Here is a 23757-nt window from a genome sequence, read left to right on the forward strand (position 1 = left end):
AAAAAAAAAAAAAAAAAAAAAAGAATTTAATCAATTTCAAATCCAAAGATGGCACGTGCGAAGCTGATATATACGAGAAAGCTGAACCCTCAGTGACAGTGGCCCTCAGTCACGTGGATTTTGTGAATAAGGTACCAACAATAGAATCGAAATACGAGAGATCGAACGAGGAGGAGGAGGAGGAGGATTACGGGGAGGATCAAGGGGATACGTCTGCTAAAGACGACGAGTTCAACGACGACCAATTGAATTATAGATCGTTCGCCCGGAATCCGAGCTTGTTCCGAGCCGTTAGAACGCCGCCCCCCGCCAATTATCCCATACGAACTATAATTAATTGCACGCCGAGGAACACGAAGCCCCCTATCAGGGAGCCGAACATGCCCGTGAAGCAGGACAAGAAGGAGGAGAAGAAGGAGAAGAAGAAGAAGAAGCCCGTGATACGCATGGAGGGCGGTGTTACGGGGACGGTGCAGAACGAGGCCACCGTGGAGAGCAAGCTGCACGACAACCTCGACGTTGCCAATTTCCAATGGGGCGTGAAGGCTGTCGAGGAGATCGGGCAACAGCAACCGCAACAACCGCAACAACCGCAACAACAACAGAACTCGGTGCCCGCGTGTTACGCGGTGAACCAAGCCTCGACGACGACGACGACGGCGGCGGCGGCGGCGGCGACGAGCCAGGTGAACGCCGTCCGGGCGCTGAAGAATTGGCAGGCGACGCTCAGCTCGGCGAAGAGCGCGGGGGAGGACCCGGGCAAGGATCCGCCGGCGTCCTCGGGGCAGGGAAGCGGGAAATCGTCGGCCGGGCAGGCGGCCGCGAAGAAGGCGGCCGAGGGCGGGGCGGAGGAGAAGAAGGAGGAGACGACGCTGGAGTCGTTGAAGAAGATGCTCAAGTCGAACACGTTGAAGGAGACGAGCGTGGTCGACGAGGAGTACAACATACCGAGCAACGCGAACTTCGAGGCTGAGATCAACGCGTGGAAGGACCTCGTGCAGAAGTCCAAGGTCCCGTTGGACCCCAGCAAGGAGGACTTCGCGGGGAGGGAGAACGACGGGCGCATGGAGATGCTGTCTATAAGGCCCGAGCCGCCCGAGCCGAAGCTGGACGTGCAAGCTATACCGACCACCGACCACTCGAGCGCGAAGGAGGAGGAGGACGAGGGGGAGGGTGGAAGAGACGCGAAGGGGTTGGAGGGTAAACGGGCCCCGTGCCCGAACGACACGGCCCAGAAATTCGACACCAAGAAGCTGCACACCGGCCCCTTCTTCTCGATCTCGAGGACGAGGAAGGGGGCGGGAAGGGCGGGGACCCCGGCCGGATACGCCATCAATCGAAAGTGTCGCGATCTGTGGATCCTTGACTCGTTGAAAGACATGAGAATCTCTACCGTCGATTACTCGACGAATGCTGAGACAGATTGGGGAAGCTTCAAGAAGGAGGAGGAGGCGGACGAGAGGAAGATGAAGGGAGACGAGATGAATCTGCGGGACAACTTTGCGCGGGACAAGGAGGGGATGGAGAGTATGGAGAACAACGCATCGAGCGTGGAGAACGTGTCGTCGATGGAGAACGTTGGATCGAGGCAGCAGCAGCAGCAACAGCAGCAGCAGCAGCAGGAACAGCAACAAACGATGGGCAACGGTTTCGGGGAGCAACAGTCGGACATGAATTTCGGCCAGGCGCAGGCGCAGAAAGAGGTGGACGCGGATTTTGGGGACAGTTTGAACACGATTGCGGAGAAGGATATCGAGATGTCTCTGAATAACCCGCAACAGGAGAGCTCGGAGAGCAAGGTGTTGATGAATATAAGGGATGCCCCTGATATGGACATAAGGAAGCACGAGGGCGACGATAACATGTACGCCAGATCGGACCAAGGGGCTCAGTCCAATTTGGATTATGGAAATCCGTACGAGGACGATTTTTATCCTGGCTACGAATCCATGACGTTGGAATCACCAGGTAATTAAAGAGAGAGAAAAAAAAAAAAAAAAGAAAAACCATCGACGTCGATATTTTCGTTTGAACTTATAATAAAAACTCCTTTTTATTATTTTATTAAATTAAATTATTTTATTATTATTAAATTTTATTATTTTATTATGTTGTTTAGTTTAAAGAAGGAACGAATCTCGCACAAATCTCACGAATTCTCTTCTTTGCAGAAAAATTATCCGCATCCCAAAACCAAGAGGAACCGTCCATCGTGGAAGAAGATGCTCGCCCCGATCAAAATAAAGATTTGTACTCGGATACGCGGCATATTCAAGAAGTAATCATCGACAATAATTACATAAGGATACCGGGGGATCCTTATCCGTACAGTCGAGAACACTTCTACAAATGGCAGATGCACAGGCGGGTCGGATCTGGGAAACAGCTTAACAATCCAAACATTATAAATTCGTCGATCAACTCCTCGAAACCGCTGCGTATCGATAGCCAACAACCAGCTCGCAAGATGTCCTATTACGCTCGTGCGGTGGAGAGTTGCGATGTGGAATAAAACATTTCGTTCGTCGTTGAAGTAAAACTTTTAATTCGAGAAAGTTATTCGACAAATATTATTTACCAAGCGGTAGAGTCTTCTTAGAATCTTCCCTTGAAATGTTTTATTAACGATAATTATATAACAGGCAGATCTTTTATGTAAAGAAAATTTTGTATTAAATTTTGTTGAGAACGCTTCATGCAATTCGCGTATTAGTTTCTACTTGTGAATTCAACTGATTCTTGTTCAAAATGTTTATTACTCTTGGTAAATATTTCGTCGCGATTCTAAACTGTAAAAAAAAAAAATATATATATATATAAAAATAAATATATATATATATATATTTATATTTATATTGTTCTTAATATATTAAAAGAATAAAAAAAAGAACATTCCATCTATCGATGTTTCCTTTATTTAAATATCTCGACTCGATATCGGTAAATGGCAAAAATCTCTTTTATGTGTATGGTATAATAACAAGACTCTGAAGAGAATCTGCACATTTCACCTGGGATCGATATCTAATATATTTAATTGATACCAACGATAAATACGTCATAAAAACGTCGTAAAAAAAGGAACGTTTTAACGACCAAGTAATGTTTCCTCGACGACCAAACACGAAACGATCAAACTCGAAGATTATTACCACGAATAGAAGAACTTTTCATTCTCAACTTCTTCCTCATTGGAACATTCTCTATCGTTCCTGTTTGCGATCACGAGGAAAGTGCAAGCTCCGCTCCGTAATAAAGTTGTGATACACAAAGTGAACGAGGAACGATACCACTACGATACAGAAATATAATATTGTATTTGTAACGCGATAATTAAGCCGCGTAGTGATACGCGGAACATTTAATATCGGGGTCCTTACCGTCCAACCAACAGGGTCGTTACAACCGGTCGTTACACGATTTCTTGTAGCGGCTTACGCCTAGCGTAAAATGATCGCCGTTAACCAAGCCTTGATCGTAATTAAAGCCGACGAGTCGTCGTCGTCGTGTTTGCTTTGCATTAGCGCTGAGCATCTCTAGTTCGAGGGTAACAAACGTTACCGATTTACCCGATTTAATAAATTGTATCGGAGGCCTACTGTTAATGTCATGTAACGGGGATAATCGTGTTTTGTAATCGCGTAGTCGAGGGAATGAATCGAGTTTTTAAAGGATCCCTTTTTTCTTTTTTTACGCGCGCACAATGAGAGAGAGAGAGAGAGAGAGAGAGAGAGAGAGAGAGAGAGAGAAACATGAGGCAAGCGGATAAATGATAATCGTTAACAAGTATCGGTTTATTATCAAGAGAAACGCGAACAAGTTTACGACGTGGTTATTTAGTTGTGTAAACAATTACTTTGTAAAGAGGTGGTTGGTTAAATATATATATATATATATATATGTTATAAGTTAGATCCACAAATAGTGAAATTATAGGATTTTACGAAGGATATTTTATACTCGTCGATTGTAGTTAATATTTTCCCTAGTAGTAGCTTCTGGGTATATTAGTGGATTTGTTTTCCCAGAAATATCGTTCCAATGTTTTATCGATGTATCAACTACTTTAAAGTTGGAAATTACACGTTTATCGTTATCATCTGTGTAATCAGGGATCATCAACATTACACACGCACGATATAACGTTTAACCGATGATTTTACACTTGAAAGCCTTAGATAATAATCGAAATGTTTAATATTAAATCGAGTAAAACGAATGATTCTACTTAAAACGGTAAAAGATTATCACTAAGATTTATTCCTTTCCTTATAAAAATGTGTAATATTTCGAGCAGAACCTCCGAAACCGAACCATCACAAACCGAAGCCGACGAATGCCAACGTTGAAAATCCAAGTTCATCGAAATCCGTCACTCCATCAAATTCGCATCACGATATTTCTATCAACAATCAAAAAAAATCCAGTACTAAGAACAGTGAAGAACACTCGTCTAATACCAAGAATTCAATGGATCTTAGGAGTAGCAGCACTTCCAGCAAATCAGAAAATACCAAAAATGTTAAGAATAAGGATAATAAAACGCACGTCAAAACTATTAAACCAAATATTACCATGACTGTGAGTTCCCCTCCAAGCAATCCTTCACACGAAACAAAAAGTAGTAAGTTTTTCGATGAATGGATTGAACAAAATAAATGGGATAATTCAAAAATATTTCATTTCTATTGTGCATAGATGCAAGCAATTTAATTCAAAATCCTAAAATCGTGAAATTGGGATCATTGGATGAACAGAAGAATGACCAAAGTATTTACTCGATGAGAAACGACGATTTGTTATGTACGTGATTAAACATTATTAAGTATATTTATAACAAATATTGTGTGTTAATTATTTAATTATACATATTTTGTTGCTCACTTCAGCGATTAAGAAAGAAGAGATTGAAAAAATCTACGAGCAGAAAAATTATGCTTATCTTCGAGCGGAAGACATGAAAAATTTTCGATTGATTCCCAGAACAAGATCTGAGATGATAGAATCAAATATTCCTGTCGAAAATCCACCAAAATCTGAATTAAAAGATAAACAAGATAAACAAGACAATCCAGATGTATCAAATAAACCAGATAAATCAGATAAACAAGATAAGCAAGATAAACAAGATAAAAAAGATAAAACATAAAATATTAAATAATTTATTCATTTTTCTTATCTACGTGAATATATATATAAATCGTATAAATTATTTACAATGCACTTAAAGATATGAACAATAAAAACCATAATTAAAGTTAAAATTGTATTTGTGAAATATTTTCAGAAATTATTTAATATTGAATTAACTATGTTTGCTATTATTGCGTAAGTTGGCATCACTGTTTCGCAGTTCCCAGTTCACTTCAATTCAAAATTCAGTTCGTTTCTAAACGAAGTCCAACGTGGTTATATCGATTCCATTTCGTACATTTTCCGGTATTACAATTAATTAACATTAATCCGGTCAATTAATACAAGATGGCACAAAATCTATAAACTTATTCAATCTTTGTAAATCGTTCAGTTTCCGGACTCGTCTCGTATCGTCAAAAAAGTTCATACGATTTTGTTAAAACGATTCCCACGTTAAGTTTTCGTTACAAGCCATACGTATAATTTATCGTTTCCCAAACGAGGAACGCGGAATTCTAACTGACTCGGTGGAACGTGTGGTACAGTGAAGCATAAAGCACGAGTTCTTAATATTCCGTCAAATTTTGATCAAGATCAGTGCATGGATAGTCTAAATTTCTCCATCGTTCCCGACCAATCTAGGTAAGTCTTTTGTTTCCTAAAATTACATACATCGTTCGTTTCTGTGGTCGATTAAACGTGCGTTGCCGTTCCGAGACCGTATCGACGAAATTGCCACACGGTGTGGTTAGCTCGCTTTAAAAGCCCTCTCGATTCTCGAATCGACTGAAATGGCTATCGTACCAAGCGTTAATCCAGTCTCGATACACCTGTCGAGGATTGAGCCGGGATGAGAGAGGTGAGCAGAGAACGATGATAAGGTAGACAACGATCGGTTAGGTCGTTAGAGAATGGATGCGTGTATTTAAGCTGCGTTTATATTAGGCAACTTTCGATCGATCAATCCACTCGACTAACCTCAAATCGTTTAATCCATAAAAATATATACTAACCTAACCAAATTTTACTTCGTGAAACGATGTATACATATTTCGTTTCATATATTGTTTTCTACGATATTACAGTGTTACGTGACGTATCGTCATGTTATTCGTTCAAAACGCAATAAACAATTTCAACTTATACGTTATAAAAGATGTATTCACTCGATTCAAACTCGATCTATAACAATTTCTGACAACATGAGATTGATCAACTTGTACGATTAACGAAAATTCGCCTGATATAAACGCAGCTTTAAACATGTCGAGCCAAGCGAATTCGTCCGTGTGTTCGTGCGAACTATCGACCCGCGATGCGAGATGCGTGCCTACCGGTCACGAACGTGTCCGCCCGCTTCAAGCCGGAGGCTGTTATTTCGCCGGCGGGAACTTAGCCATCTCCGAATCGTCTCGAGCCTATCTAATCATTCAAATCGCGGCAACCCGCCTAATCGCGGTATACGCAACCGCCGTTGCCCATCGGTCTTCCTCTTTGGTTCCAGACCTCGACTTCCACGCCAATAACGCAATAACGCGCCGGGGAATAATGCTAGATTGCCGGGTTGATTGCTCTTCTCTCGTGCCGAGGGAACTCGCGCCGCGTAACTCGTTCGCCGTGGATACACGTATAGGTTAGGTGGTGGGCAGCTGCGTCGTCGGTAATGTTTCTCGGCTGGGTGAATTTTTAACTTCTACTTCCGGTGGATGATAGTGGTTCGATGAGAAGTGGACGCGAAATTTTTCGATTTCTAAGAGACGAATGATTATAGTGTAATGCATAAAAAGTATAGGTTACTCTTTTACGTGATATTCGTAAATATACTTTGAACAATTCTAAGCGAATAATATTATTCTTTCTCATATTTTTCTTTTTTTTTTTTTATATCTATATTTTCGAACACGCTTCTACATTTTAAATTGCTTCAATTTTGACGAAGAAAAATTCAACAGAATTAAAAACTAATTATTAAGATTCAAAATATCACTTTCAATTCCATTCCCAACAAACAAAACCGTTCCAACATAAGATTCGATTCCATCCATCGTCCATTCCATCAATCCTGTTCTCAACCATCCAGACCGCATCTATCGCGAAAAGAAAAAACGGGAGCACGTCAAATCGGAGCGGGCTCGTTTCTCAAATGACTTACAAGTTTCGCGCGACTAGCCAGCACGGAAATCGGCTAGAGGCGAACCGATCGCGAGGAGGAGCGTGCGTAACGCGAAGGAAATTGCCGGAGGGCTCCGTTGTGGCTCATCTATCGGGACGTTCCCCGGGCGGTGGCATGATTACGTGGAAATCAGAAGCGACGACGTTATCGTTTCGTGATTCGCTCGTCAGGACGCCTCTCGATACAACTATTTCGCTTCTTTATTCGCGCGGTTAACGGCTCCGGAGTAACGAGTTTCGCACGATCGACCGACGATGATTTCTGCTCGGGGAGGAATCCGCGCCGTGGCAATCAGCCTCCATCTCTCTCTCTCTCTCTCTCTCTCTCTCGCTCTCGCTCTTTCGCTCTCTTTTTCTCTCTCGTTTGATTTTTCCAAGCAAATCAAGCGAGTTTTCTTCTCCGCGGGGAGAAGAAGTGCGCGCTCAATCGGATGGGATCGAAGGTACCGTTCGATCCAATTTTTAGGACAATTCGTTGCGCTCGAGAGGAGGGAGGGGATGGATAATTGGAAAAGGAGATACGCGGTTAAGTAACTGCGTGCATGGTGGATTAAGGTTAGATTTGTTACCGGGAGGTATTTCCCTGCTGCGAGATGTGTATTATTCGAAGCTGTTAGGAAATCGTGTTTGGGAGCGATTGAGGCTAATGAATCGGGTAATTGAGGCATAAGAAGCGAATTACCGCGGGATAAGATTTACCAACTTGTCTAATTTGCGTTGGCTCGAGCTCGAGGTTTTAATTGGGGTGTTTACGGATAGATGTAACGAGGTTGTAATAGGATTCTATTCATCGTGTAGCTACGGTTTTTGCTTATCGATATCTTGATATAATCACGATATGAATATTAACTCTTGAAAAGGAATCGCGTTAAGACAAAATTTGCTCAGAATGAAATTACAGTTACGGTAGTCTTTAATCATACCTCGCTTGAATGATCATTTACAAATTATTCGGCTATTTGAAAATAATAATAAAAAAAAAAAAGAAAACAATATTCGAATAATAAAATAAGGTAAATTGTATTCAAACCTCGATTCTTCCTTTTCCCTTTTCCACTCTTTCGAAAAACTTTTCAATCAAATTCGACACAATACAATTTCTAATACTCGTGATTCAACGATTCAAATATTAAATTAAGATAATTCTTCGATTCGACTTAATTCAAATATTGAATTAAGATAATTCCATGGTTCAAAGCTTGGTTTCCAAAATTATATATTCTTTCGAAACTCTTCAATCAAATTTAATATTCTCTAATATTTGTGATTCAATTTAATTTAAATATTAAATTAAGATAATTCTTCGACAACTTTTAATACTCACGATTCAAACATTCTTCGATAAAGATTCGACTTAATTCAAATATTGAATTAAGATAATTCCATGGTTCAAAGCTTGGTTTTCAAAATTATATTCTTTCGAAACTCTTCAATCAGATTTAATATTCTCTAATATTTGTGATTCAATTTAATTTAAATATTAAATTAAGATAATTCTTCGACAACTTCTAATACTCACGATTCAAACATTCGAATTAAGATAATTCCATGGTTCCAAAGCTTGGTTTCTTCCAAAGTGCATTCTTTCGAAAACTCTTCCAACTCGCAACTGCGCCGTTGCGCAGCTCAACGGTTACCATACTCGGTCCACGGGATTGGCATTGGTAGCAGACTCGGTTTTATTTACGACTAGAACCGCTGACTGCTCCGGGTTCGCTCCTCCTTGACCCTCTCTTCCCCCGGCTCGAGCGGGGGTTAGAACGATCCTATCTCGGCGGACGTGGCCGCGGATCATTCCCTCCGCTCCACTATAAAAGATCGTCCTATGCTTGTATATTACTCACGCCACCGTGTTTTCACTTGCGCACGGCGATCGCCACCGATATCATAACTCCTTGTCGTACCGTCGTTCAACCAGCAAATCCTCCTCCTCCTCCCCCTCCCCCTCCTTTTCCGATAGCAATCCCGATACGAACGGCAGCGGCCCTGTAACGCGACGACGAGTATCGCGATTAGATTAAATTTTCATCGTGCCCCGCGCCTCTTCCCTCCGGTTAAATATTTAAATTTAGCCACGGTCCGAGGGATTCCGTGGTTTGCCCGATGATTCGATGGACGATGGTGGATAAAAGATCGGTGATAGACCCGATTTTTAAATTCTTGGCGTACTTTTCATTCCGTTCCGTTCTTTAAAAGTGGAAATAATAGCAAGGATGTGGAAAAATGGAATGGATACGTTTGTTTGGATGGCGCGGAATCGAGCGATTTTTTCTAAAAAAAAATATATATATCTTCGAGGTGGATAATAATAAATTGATTTATTTGGAGGTCTAAGTTGGAATAAATAATAAATTGAACGTTATAAAACAGTAAAATAAGTTTGTTCAGTTATTACTTACTGTATATCGATTCAACGATTCCAAGAGATCGTAAATCGTCCTCCTTACGTAATTATCGGTTTTTAAGGTTAGGTTGGACAGTGGAGTGGGCTAGCCGATAATCCGTCCGACGGTGCGATTATTCCCGGCGAGACACCGAAATAGAAATGGTTTACAACCTCCCTTAAATACGTCAACGTTTACGCGCGAATTCCCGAAAGTAAATCGACGAAGAATGTTTTCGCAACGACGCGGCCCGCCAAACGAGAGTCGAAGCCAACTCAAACGTGGCCCACCAAAATCGCTTCGTTATTATTAATAACACGAACCTGAGTTTTGTTTACGATGTCGCGGCCTTTTACACGCGTACGTGTATCGCCCGTTCATGTTGACTCGTATAACTCGAGAGCCCGAGAAGGCTCTCTTAGGGAGATGTCGTGGTGGTAATCGCTCGCGCGATTCGTAAATATTGGTTAATAGGCTCACGGACGTTTTTTATACTCATAAAGATTAGAAGGCTCGGAAGAAAGTGAAAATATATATATATATTTATCTCGTTTGGATAAAAGTAATAGGAGAGAAATGGAAAAAGCGAGCTTGGTATTATTGCACAGAGACTTGAATATGATTTTAATAAATATGTTTGTTGAAAATTTATTCGCAGACTAATTCTTACGAGCAACAATAATTTTTGTTATATTAACAATTTGAAAACACGATGATAATGATTCCCATTGAAAAAGTAACTAGTTAAAAATTTCGAATAAAGTTACTTCAAATAATTAAAACGTATTTTAATAAATTATCGAAATAATATCAACTGTTAAATTTATTGTTATAAATAAATGGATGAAATATTCGTATATAATCTTTGATGTAATCCTTAGAAATAAATTCTAAACAAAATTCTTACCGAAGAATCTTCATTAATTAAGATTCTGATTACACTCCAATTATATACCTTTTGAAACTAACATCAAATCTCAAATTAAATACCCATTTTACCATATAATAATTTAGATCCACATACCCTGCCTCCTGTACCAAATCACCATCAAAATCCAAAATCCAGAAGAGATGACAAATAGACCCTGCGAATCCACAAACGGTCTCGAACGAAACATTGCAAACCGCGTTGGAACGATCCTTCAGGTCAGGCGGGTGCAAGTCACCCCTCGACCATTCGGTGCAGCGTGTTCCGCGGTGACATCACAAAAAAAAAAAAAAAAAAGAAAAAGAAAAAAGAAAAGAAAAAAGGAAAAAGAAATCACGGTGCCGCTTTCTGGCCGGATATCTTTCAATTACCCGTTAATATGATAGGCGGCGAGCGTAGTTGCAAGTCACGGGCACGTCGTTGCCCGCAGCACGCAGCAGTGATTAATCGACGTCAACCGCAGCCCGCGCCAACCTTCCACGGGGAGGATCCGCAGAGCCCGTTGACACGTCGATCCGTGGATTTGCGATCTCAAACCACCCTCCCCCCTCATGCGGGGCGTTCGACCCCCTTCGATCGAAACGTCATTCGCGGTATCGAAGCGGTAGTTCGGCTATTCCTTCGCCGCTTCCGAGGAGCTCGTTCGAGGATGAGATTGAAGCGAAGTGATTGATAATTTTTTTTTTTTTTTTGGAGAATTTTTTACGCGTAATACGTTGTTGCAGCGTTTGATCGATTCGCGGATAGATTTTTTTTCTTCGAGAGATTCTTCTTTCGATTTTTATCGCGATTTCAAAGATTAAATTTCCGTTGAAATTTTTTTATTTATTTCAAGGAAGGAGCGGGTTTCTGTTGTTGATTTCTTTATCGTCAAAGAAAAATAGATGACGAACGGCGAAGAATTAAAGTTCTCTCATTTAATGGGGCGAAATTTATTCGTTTGATAAATTATATAGATGATGTATTGTTACTTACTTTGGACGTGGAAGTGGTTCCAACATTTAGCACGCTAAGCTAAATGTGCATTACATTGTTTTCTTATCTGGGCGATAAATAAGAGTGGTACAGAAATACCATTCATTCAAATTTCGTCGAAACGAAATATCGATGAGATATTTTCCACCCGTTTATTTTAGAAAATTTGAATTTAACTCCGGCTCTTAAGCTTAATCGTTCGAATCACCTTGATCCCCGTTACGCGAATTTTTAAAAAAAAATTTCTTTGGTAGTAGCGTTCGTTTCGAAATTAATAGAGACAATTTATATACCCGATATCATTGCGCGTGGAATTTATTATAAAACCAAAAGTGATAAACTTGAATTAATTCACTCGTGGTGGTCAGTGTTTAAAGAAGAACAGTGTTTCGTCGGATGCCACGTATAATAATCGTACGGATTAAATTAATTGTTTCAATGCTGTCCGGACGATCGAGCATGAAATTGCGCGCGTTGGTGTGCACAGTTGAAAACGCGTTCACCCGGTAAATTGTAGTTTCGATACACCGTTTTAATAAGCAATTCGCGTCATAATTTTCATCCTCTTTTTGGCCTCTTGTTTCCAAGCCGTGACCAATCCGATTAACTTGTCGTATAAATAAATTTCAACAACAATCGCGATTTTTTCTTTAATTAATTTTCTAAAAATCCGGAACACATTGACACAATTTTAAAATGGATAATCCAATGTATCTTGTGTTTTGTTTATGAGAAAGGTCGCAGATAAAATCGTAGATTTTTCACTCTTCGATCACGATTTTTTTTAAATTAATTTTTTAAAAACACATTGAGACAATTTCTTATTTTATATTTGTTTATGAGTTTTTTATTTTATTTATTATTTTATTATTTTTATTTATTGTGTTTTGTTTATGAGAAAGAACGCAGATAAAATCATAAATTTTTCACTCTTCGATTTTTTTTCTAAAAACACATTGAGACAATTTCTTATCTCATATTTTGTTTATGAGAAAGATCGCAGATAAAATCGTAAATTTTTCACATTCTTCGATCACGACTTTTTCTAAGAACAACATTGAGACAATTTCTTATCTTATATTTACGAGAAAGATCACGGAAAATAGAACGATAGATTAATAAAATTGGGCAAAACACGGATCAATTTTTATAGTTATTTCGCATGAAATGGCCTGCTAAACGCTTCGACTAATTCGTTCGAAAGACACGAGAATATAGAGGGTTTCTTCCCCCTCCCCCCACCCATGGACTCGCGACACTAGCGGGTGTCGTTTCCCATGATTCCTCGAGGAGGGTGGCCGAAGAACGATTTATGGAGGGACAGCGGTGTCGCTGATCGAGGAGGATCGAGGGGTTCCTTAACACGTACCTGAGCCGAAAGGAAGATAAGGAAGAAGTGGGAAGAAGATTGGAAGCGTTGTTGAGAATGAGATAAGGAAGAACGTCGAGGGAAGAAAATTTTTCCAGATTGTTGATAAATATTATCCACGTATCGTCGAAAATTTCGCAGCAATTTTGGAATTATTTCTAAGATTAATTACAACGTGATTCAATACAAACGTTGTATCGACAGGTTTTAGGTTTCGAATTTCTGATTGATAATTATTCGATATTATCATGCGCGATAACACATTGTTTCTTGGGAACAATAGACGATGTATCGTCGCACGGAGAATAGTGGAATTTTTATTTTCGTCGATCAATTTCGATCCATCGATGTCGAAAATCAAATTCAGTTTTCTTCTCATCGACTTTTCCTCCTTTACTCTCCAGATTAGGGTGTACGTCGAATGACGATTCCATCCGACGATTCTCCACGGTCAGGAATCGTTTTCTCGTTAACACGGAAGGGAGAACGAAATATAATTCCCGATTCGCAGCCGGCCGCTTGCGAAAATTAATTGTACTCGTGACGCAGCCCAGGGCTTCTATCGAACCCACCTTTCCCTCCAAAAAAAAGAAAAACTCCTAATTATCGTTCCACGTGTGCGCAGAAACATCCAATACAATCTTATTGCACACGATGAAGGAGATGAAAAGGTCCGTTTCGATGATTTTTCCACGATTCGTATTCTTCTCCGTGCGAATGTTCCAACTTGAATTTATTATTTAAAGTCTAAATATAAATAGGAATATCATTGTTCACATTTCGAAAAAGAAATGTTTCTATCCCATCGATACAATTATCGAATCTAGGATAAATTAATAACTCGTATTTACTCAGGATTTCAATAGAAAAGAAGGAAGAAATATATTCATTATAATAACAACAATCGAATTATTTTTACGATTAAATCATTCGATAAATAACCGAACTGTGTTGCATATAAATATACAACACAGGTATGTCGAAGATATTAAAATTACGAAAACGATTCGGTGAATGTGCGGGAACGAATATACACGTATGTATACAAATACAGGAAGATCGTTAAAGAGGAACAATAACACAAAAACTTTGAAAGATCTAGTTCAGAGAAGCGATTTTCCACGCGAAACGGATCGTAACATATTTCAAATGGTGGGCGTACAAAAGAGCGTGTACGCGCAGTACAGAGTTCTGCAAACAAGCAGCCTGTTTTGAAACCGAAATCCGGCAACGTTGGCCGATAACGTGTCGCAACCCTCGATCGGTACGTTCGTGCGACGTGATGGTGGCGGTAGTGGCGTTGGTACACGTGTTTAAATCGGTATTAAGTGCACCGGCGGCACGGAACAGTGCCAAGAGGCCCGGGATTCAAACGGACGTTTATCTAATGTGTAATGGCATAATTTGCGAAGGAGGCTTAATCACATCAGTGTTACTTGGCCGTCCACCAGAGTGGAATAAGCTGATCGTGTCTCAGACTTCCCTCTTCCCTCGAGCGGCTCAACACCAAATTGCATTACGCTGGAAAATTATTATATGGGGACTGGCTCGACTTTAAACGACGCTCCTTCTCTTTCATTTTTCACTTTTTTCAATTCGATTAGGTCATTTTTCTAAAAATCTATTGTCTCACCTCTCCGAGACCGAGACGAGAAGGAACTCCACCTAAATTAAGCTAAATCGAGCGAACGAGCTTTCTTTTATCTCGCGATGTAAACAAATTGTTCGAAACGGTTGGGAAAGAAAGAAGGTTCCCCGAACGATCGTTCGCTCCGGTGGCGCGCAAGCGTCCCCCGTTGTCGTGCCTATAAACACAGTCGTCGTCAGGACGGTGGAAATAACGGCCAGCTGTTGGCAGCGTGCCCCTGTTGACATAACTTTGACAAAGTCGTTGACAAAGTCTCGGTTGCCAAGCGGTTTTTACGAGATCCCCCTCCATTTAAGCCTTCGATAAATCTGCCTTCGTACGGATCGTCGCCCACTATTTTCATCCGACGTGAAAACATCGCGCCGCACTTTACGCATCTCTCACACGAGAGATATACTCGCACGTGTCGTGTCAAATCTGGAATATAGGACTTTTTTTTTCTTTTTTCGGTGAATGGAGCAAGTTACACAGTTTTTCTGAATTATAATATTTGTATAAAATATTAAAATTTTAAATTATAAAATGTCGATTTTGTCCCTTCAAAGAATTTCTATATAATAAATATAACATGTACACTTTCGTGGCTCCATCATGTAGAAATTTCACGATGCGAAAGTTTACGTGATTTGAAAGTAATGTTTGATGTGTATAGATATATTGATCTGCCATAATATCTAAATTTATCGTAAAATTTGGATATAGGATTTTTCTATTTTTTTTTTTTTCTAGTGAAAATATAAGTAATGTTTAGAATATATAGAGCAAGTTTCATTTATATAGTTATATATATTTTCTGAATTAATATAATTTTAAAGAAATTTCTCATCGACGAAATATAACGTTTATACAAACATTTTTCAAATCAAAATTTCCCTGTAAAATACGTACTTTGACCACTTTCCTGGCCCCATCATAGAAATTTCACAATGCAAACACGAAAGATTTCCTTAATATTCGAAGTACTTTCGCAGACACGAATGAAAGAGGGCTTAGAGGCTGAGCGTGGCCCGGTTCCTTCGCGACTGTTTGTCAACCTGGTGGCCCTCCGCGAGCAAACAAACGTTGCGCGCCACCCGTTAGGCGACACACGACCGGCAGCACGCGCCTTCTACGCGACGATTATTAATAGGCCTGCTGCGGCACAGGCCGACTCTTCCTCCGTGGCCCCAGGGATGGATGCATCTCGAGATATCATCTCGATAGAGGAAAAATTTTCGGGGTGCCGGGTTTCAAGCGATCCTTGTCAAGCGGATGATAGGCTGCCTGGTGTCTGATCGGAATTCCTTAGGGCGAAGGCATGTTACTTGCTTACGGAGATCGCATTTTTTCCCCATCTTGTCCGCTATTTTCGAGCGTTTCCATCTTCTTTGGCGGAGGTAGAATGTTCTACCATGAATTTTTTGAACTTTGATCAAATTTTGGGGAAGATGAAATATTCTATTTTTGAATTTTTTGTATTGTTTGTCGAATTTTTATATTGTTTGAACGTTCGAACTTTGTGAAATAGAATGATTTATTATGAATTTCTGACTTTTGGAATTTTTGATTAAATTTTGGAGAGGATGAAATATTCTGTTTTTGAGTCGTTTCAAATTTTTATATTGTTTTTTATATTGAATTTTGTAAAATAGAATGATCTACTATGAATTTCTGACTTTTGGAATTTTTGATCAAATATTGGGAAAGATGAAATATTTTATTTTTCAGCCGTTTTTTGAATTTTTATATTGTTTGAATATTCGAATTTTGTGAAGTAGAATGTTCTACCATGAATTTTTTGAACTTTGATCAAATTTTGGGGAAGATTCTATTTTTGAGTCGTTTTTTGGAATTTTTGAAATTTTGATCAAATTTTGGGGAAGATGAAATATTCTATTTTTAAGCTGTTTTTTGAATTTTTATAGCGTTTGAACGTTCGAATTTTGTGAAGTAGAATCTCTATGGTCTGATCTATGAATTTCTGAATTTTTGATCAAATTTTGGAGAAAATGAAATATTCTATTTTTGAGTCGTTTCGAATCTTTATATTGTTTTTTATATTGAATTTTTATATTGAATTTTGTAAAGTAGAATGATCTATGATTTTCTGAGTTTTGGAATTTTTGAAATTTTGATCAAATTTTACGAAAGATGAAATATTCTATTTTTGAGTCGTTTTTTGAATTTTTATTGCTTGAACGTTCAAATTTTGTGAAGTAGAATGTTCTATGATTTTCTGAGTTTTGGAATTTTTGAAATTTTGGTCAAATTTTAAGAAAGATGAAATATTCTATTTTTGAGTCGTTTTTTGAATTTTTATTGCTTGAACGTTAAAATTTTGTGAAGTAGAATGTTCTATGATTTTGAGTTTTAGAATTTTTGGAACTTTGATCAAATTTTGAGAAAGGTGAAATATATTATTTTTGAATCGTATATTCTTTGAAATTTTATGAAGTTGAAGTAATCGATTGTTTTTGAATTTTTGAAATTTAAATATTGAATTTACCAGCTTTCGAATTATAGCATATCTTTGAAAATTCAAGTTTTTCGGTTTCGAATTTTAGAATTTAAAAATTTTTTTACTAGGTTAGCAAAGTATACGAGGGTGGCGAGAAATTTAAATCCGTCGGTATGTTAACGCCTCGGAAGTTAGTGCTCCGTTTGCTTAGGCGCCAAGCCATAAGTATGTCGCCACGAAAAATGAGTTTCGCTCGTATATCACGCGGAAGTGGATGACGAGTGTACGGTTTTCCAAAACCATATGCTATATCATTGCTCTAAAATAAAGCGAAAACTTGTGTAGCTCGTCTTCAACCCCTCGTTCCTTGGATATAATTTACGAGCCAACTGGCGTCGCGACTTGCCAAACATCGTGTGGGACACGAAAAATTATGTTAAACACGCTTTCTCTCCTCGTCCTTACAACAACACTAAAATTCTACCTATACCCCCATTATCACTCCATTTACTCCCCCCCCTCTTCTTTCTAAAATTAGACATTTAATATTTATATAAAAACTACTGAGAACTTTTGATTAAACCGAAAAATAATCGTTTCATTTTTTTAATGCCCATATAATATAAAACATTTGATAATAAAACTTTTCTTCTAAATAATTTCAAATAATTTATAAATAATCGATTTCACGCTCAATTTCTCAATTTCCGTTCGCAGACGATGCCCGACGACCTTAAATCGCTCAGTTCAGAATGTTCCCCGAGAAGACTTGCAAAGAAGATCGAGAGCTGCATCTACAGGTGAGAGCACTACTTACCTCTAAATACGAAAGAAATACACGAAGGATCGATGGAAATCGGATGATAAGTTGGGGTGGGTTTTCCTCGAGAAAAAGGGGGTTGAAGGGTCGAGGATCGTTGACCATGCTCGCCAAGCCCGAAGGCATTCGTTGATTACCGAGCGAGGAGGGATTTTAATTAGCGGCGTTTGCTCATCGCAAACACCGGCCAATCCGCCTCTCATCGCGAGCCGTTATCCGTTATGTACAAGCGCGATTTCAAAGTAAAAATTCTGGCCGGACGCTTTTGACTGTACGGCAATCGGGTCAACAACGAGTTTGCTCTAGAAGTCAACCCGCTTTGCGAGCTGCATTCGAGCCAGAGGGGAGGAGAATTCTCGATACTTTGTGGTGGGAGGGAATGTTGTCGGGAGACGGGCGATTTTTCCACCACGGATTAAAATTTCATTCGTTACGTCCGATTAGTGAAAAATATCGTGCGATCTAAGTGTCGAAAAATTAGATATTGAAATTTTGGAATAAAAGAAATTTAAAATAAATTCAAATGGAAATAAGATCTTTAAGGAGAATTAAGTGAATTAACCATTCACGTGTGAATTTAAATTTAAATGTTGCAACATCAAATATCGTGGATGGCAACTAATAAAACTACTTTCTTAAAATTAGATCAAAAAATTTGAATATTTTTGTAATGTTGGAAGAATTAGCTTACTAGATTCGAAAACTGTTACAAACCGTTATCACAACACGAATATCCATCATTCTGCCATCGATATATTAGTTCCACTAAGTGGCTCACAGTGAAAATCAACTGTTCTTTGAAACTAATGAAGCTACTTTCTTAAAATTGGACCAAAAAACTTGAATATATTTGAGATGTTGGAAGAATTAGCTTGCTAGATTATATAAACCTATATATATTAGTTCCATTAAAAATTTAACGCGAAACGATACAAACTATTTGTAATAAAAAATTCTAAAAGCACCAAAAATCTTCTACCTCTAATATTCATCCTCCAATCCGGAGGGAGGAGGTGCAAGAACCCTTTGACGTCGCAGAGCTCATTACGATCGAATTCCCCACGCTCGAGACGGGATGATATGAAACGACGAAACGAAGAGGAAACGACAACGGTCGACAAGTGGAGAAAAAGTGTCCGTGGCCGGTATTTCTGGCGCGCGAGGGTCCCCCCTCCTCCCCCCTCCGCGTCACACACGGCTGACAAATGAGACGTTGTCGTACGTTTGTTCAAATTACTGCCGGCATTCCGCGTACACACGCTCCACTCAACGAGCTTTGAAATATTACCCTCGTCACCTCGCTCCGTTTCCAGGCCCCCACGAAAAACCACCTAACGGTCGATCCTCCTCCGTAGTAGTAATAGCAATAATAGTTGTAGTGGTGGTAGAAGTAGTAAAAGTAGTGGTAGTAGTAGTAATACCCTTTTTTTGCCGCGAAGCAACTCGCGAGTACTCGGCCACTACTACTTCTTCTTCCTTTTCTTCTTCTTGCGAGCGAACACGTTTCTTCTATCCCGCGATTTGACACGAGCGTGAAGCGTGACCGTGCTCTCCTCTTCGTTTTCTTTCGCTTCGTTAGGTAGCGTACGTACGCAACACGGCGTGTACGCAATAAGAATCGCGATGGCGCTGGGATGGAGTGGGGGCAGATTGTCCAAGGAGACGTGAGATATTTACGATCGTTTTAATGGGATGGGGAAAGAGGTTGAATAGTTGTTGATCGTCCTAGACCAGCACTTTTTTTGCGCGCGTCGTTGGAGATTCGACGAGGAGCGCGTTACGAATATTTCGTTACGGTGGATTTGTACGTTATGTTTATCGTATAGATATACGAAGAGGATATTGAGTTTAGATATTGAATTTGCGCAAAATTTGAATCTATACACTATACGCGAAGAAGAATATATAATATATAATACGAAATATTCGAGGTGTAATTGAATAAGGCGGATCTCTATTTAAATTATTATTCGGATAGAGAATCATCGATGTCGTGTGATCGATTCGAAAGACTAGTTTCTAATCTAAATTAAAAAAAGTTATTCGGAATACTTAACGATTAAAAAAAAAACAAAAAACAAAAAATAATATCTCGAGATATACGTATAACGGCCGAGGTAAAACGAAAAGAGGAAAGGAAGACACACCGGAGAGGGGTAATTCCTCTTTCGTGACGGTGTACAGATTACACCGTGACGCTCTTGTCAAGAGTCGTCTCCTCGCGATGCTCGTGTTTCTTGTCGGCGACAAGTAATCCGGAATCAATTACGCCGGGCCCCTGAGGAACCGGCACGGTCACGGAGGGGGAGGAGGGGGGCGGCACGACGACCTTTTTAGAGGCGGGCTCGATCATTAATCACCCGGTTTTTAGCTGGAAATTCCCTCGCGCCTAGTTTACAAAACGAGGGGTCGTCGAAATCGCCCCGTCACCCACGACAAGGGTGGATGCTTCTTTTTCTCCTTCTTTTTTCTTTTTTTTTTCTTTTTTTTTTTTTTTTTTTTGTACCAAAAAATGTACCACGCCCACACTGCTTCACGTGCGATTACTCCAGGTAATCTCGCCCAAGTATCACGCGATCGACTCGTTCTCAATTACCACCCTCTTCTGAAGGACCGTCGTGGTTGTTTGCGGTCGAGGGATGATTCGCCTTGCGGTGTTCGACTTTTGCGCGTTCGTAAAGATCCAATTCGGAAAATTTTGGAAATTTTATGTAATTATTATTATTTTTACATATTTACATTACATTTTACATATTTACATTATACGTTATTTATACATTTTATTATTAGAGATATTGAAGACAGATTAAAATCGATTCGATCCATCTGTACTTGTTGTATTGCATTTGATAAACTGGTTATTTTGAAGATATATTTTATCGTGATAAATAACGTGAAAAATATCCGTATAATTGATATCTGCGATCTCGAAACGTTTACAGTTATTTATCCATGGAGTTCAACTGACAGCATTGACATTTACTCTCAGAGCTTCGATTATACCTTTAGAAACACACGTAAATCATTTTATGGGAAAATCCATTGACTTTTCATTTTTCGCATAGTTGATCACGATGTTGACTTCTCTATTTGACATTCGTCTGATTTAATACGTGATACGTAATATTCGTAACTGGTTTGCTGATAGAACGGAATCTAAGCAGAAAAGAATAATTACTCGCACGTTCGTGATTCGTTCGCATTATTCGTTGCATTCGATTCATTTTAGCAAGCGATAAAGAACAACATAGTTGCGTATTTTTGCGATTTTCGAGTTACAATTTTTATCGATGTTTATAATAGCAAAAAAAAAAAAAATAGATTGATGCAATAAGATATAACTTAGAGAAAAGGAGATGCGCGTATACTCTGGCACGACCTTGTCTTCGATTTGCAAACCGTGCGAGCATTCCGGCAGAAGGGAAAGATTTTTATTTCTCGGCCTCCCTCGATCAGTCACTGTAATTGATACTGTCTCCGCGAGACGAATGCTAATACGTTCGAGCGCAGAAAAACTCGAAAACAAATTGAATCACCGGGCCTCCTTCCACGAAGCGAAAGGTCGTCGAAGGAACTCGACCTTGTTTCCACTTCCACCTCGGCCATAATTAAATCCTTCGAACGTTCAACTCGTTCTATTTTATTAAACGGAACGGGGAAAAAAGACTCTTTAAATTTAATTTCCCAAAGAAGAGAAAATCTTACTTACTTACAACTTTGTCGATTCGAATTTATAACCGTCGTGTTATTAGTCACGTGATCGATATTGGTGAAAAATGGCGTCGTATATAAAAACCGAGATCACGTGACCATATTCAAAATGACATCCTATTTCAAAGAATAAAAAGAAATTCGAAGAACTTATTTTCCACATACAAAATGACGTTAGAAATTATTTAACCTTGATTGAATCGAGAATCGAGGATTGTCAAAAATGGCGTCGAAAAATATCTTCGAAACACTTTAAATATTTTAAAGAAATATAATCTATGTATATTTTTTCTACTCCTTGTGAAACGATATTAACGAATCGTGACAATTCGAAACTATAAACCGAGGTCATGTGATCGTACTCAAAATTCTATTTTGAAGAATTTATTTTAATACAAAACGATATTAGAATTCGAAATTGTTTAATTAATTAAACTAATTAATTATATACCTATAATTAAATCGAAAATCGAGGATCGTCGATATCGAAAAATGGCGTCTACGAAACCATACTAATTCGATTCCGTTTTACGTAGCGGTAGAGGGGCAACGGACGGATTACGACTCGATTTCGCGTATTAATGTTCGTTTCGCGGACGCATCGCGCGACGCGGAAAAATTGGAGCGATTTGCGGTCGAACGAAGGCGGTTCCGAGAAAAACTCGGCTCGAAACTCGATTTCACCCGTAATACCGACCGCAAATCGTTTTCATTTTTTGCCGGCCAACCTTGCAACCAGCGCGCCCACCCCCCTCGAATCGATCTCTCCCTCGCCCGCGCGAGAGATGAAACGAAGACAAGACGCGTCGAAAATGCAAAATGTTTCGCTTTGATTATATTACCGCGCCCGTGCTTTACGGAACGAGATGGACAATCTTCTTTTTGCCGATAAATTTGATTAACACGTTCATTGACGATTCATTTTTTCTTCTTCTTTTTTTTTTTTACTTGTATAAAATTACTCTCTTTCGATTCACTCGAAGAAATATTCAAATATGACATCGAGAATTGACTATCTTATTTACTAATAGATCAGAGATTAGATGTACCTCTCAATAGATATTCAAAGACAATTATTCGCATTGTTGGAAAAAAATTTACCATCAAATAATATTGCTCTAACCAAAAATTCCAGTGAAGGGAATTGTCATACATTGTTACGTAAGCTTCGTTACGGGTAAGACACGTGTCGCCAAAGGAAAACTCGATCGACAGGCAAGATTTCGAGATCGGTTTACACGAATCGAAAAAAGTCTGTCCCGTCGCGTTTCAGAGCCAGTGTCTAGCTGTCAGGGATAAGGACTGAAATAACAGAGACGCATTAGCGTCGCCGATGATCAAAGTGGAACGGAGACGGAGCATAGGGAGGAGGAGAGGGGGAAAAAAAAGACAAAAATAGGAAAGCCACCCAGGCTGTCGTGGCCGTGAGTTTAACCCGTGTGTTAATGCCTGTCCGCCAGCTTGGACCTCGTCCTCTATAATTAGCCTGTATTGTGTTACTCGCGAGCGGATTATTGCGCTCATAAAAACCGTTCATAAAGTTTTTTTCGTGTGACTATCTCGTTTGTTGTTGCTCGTTACATTGCGAACCTGGGCCTCCCATACGTATCTTCGTATGCTTCCATTTGTCGTTTCAACTTTTGATGATCAAGTCGATGACGTTGTGTCAAAGCGACCAAATTGCACAAATTGTTTGGATCATATATGTACGTACGTATTGACTGGAGACTCGCGAAAGTTGATTATGTTTGTGATCGCTTTTGGTTTATAGTCTTGAAATGTGTAATATTAGTCGTTTTCATTTCGATGACGAATATTTTCTTATCCGAAGCGACTCGTTGGATATTTTACATTTGAATCTATCTATGAATATATTAATACGAGGAATAAAATAGATTGGAAAGATTGGTCATTGTTGATTCGATGGAATAAACATTTCAAAATGGACGTCGATATACGATACCTTTGACGCAACAATGTGTCAAAAGAAGACACAATCACGCAACCATCGCCACGATTCTGGTCTCGAATCGATGACCAAGAATCGACCGCAAGCGACGAGGTCCCCGGCTAATGATACTTGGAATGATACTTTGCGGACGTTCGTACAAGATCGCGGATACTTTTTGTCCCGATGGTTATGCACGACCGGGCATGCGCGCCACGCGCCTTCCATC

At 39.5% G+C, this 23757-nt stretch overlaps 2 protein-coding genes across 2 annotated transcripts in view; both read left to right on the top strand.

The window, feature by feature from the left end:
• Positions 1 to 5332, top strand: part of LOC122718879 — a 5743-nt gene extending 411 nt beyond the window's left edge. The window contains exons 2-7 of the mRNA XM_043944255.1: positions 49 to 1968; positions 2172 to 2438; positions 4298 to 4624; positions 4699 to 4803; positions 4890 to 5077; positions 5288 to 5332. Of these exons, the coding sequence (XP_043800190.1) occupies positions 49 to 1968; positions 2172 to 2438; positions 4298 to 4624; positions 4699 to 4803; positions 4890 to 5077; positions 5288 to 5332 (2852 nt within the window). The remainder of the gene's footprint in view (positions 1 to 48; positions 1969 to 2171; positions 2439 to 4297; positions 4625 to 4698; positions 4804 to 4889; positions 5078 to 5287) is intronic.
• Positions 5333 to 5419: 87 nt separating this feature from the next.
• LOC122718880 overlaps positions 5420 to 23757 on the top strand; it is a 139195-nt gene continuing 120857 nt past the window's right edge. The window contains exons 1-2 of the mRNA XM_043944256.1: positions 5420 to 5778; positions 17767 to 17849. Of these exons, the coding sequence (XP_043800191.1) occupies positions 17770 to 17849 (80 nt within the window). The 5' untranslated portion in view covers positions 5420 to 5778; positions 17767 to 17769. The remainder of the gene's footprint in view (positions 5779 to 17766; positions 17850 to 23757) is intronic.

This window comes from Apis laboriosa, unplaced genomic scaffold (assembly GCF_014066325.1).
Source record: "Apis laboriosa isolate Shangri-la unplaced genomic scaffold, ASM1406632v1 scaffold68_cov148, whole genome shotgun sequence".
NCBI lineage: Eukaryota > Metazoa > Arthropoda > Insecta > Hymenoptera > Apidae > Apis > Apis laboriosa.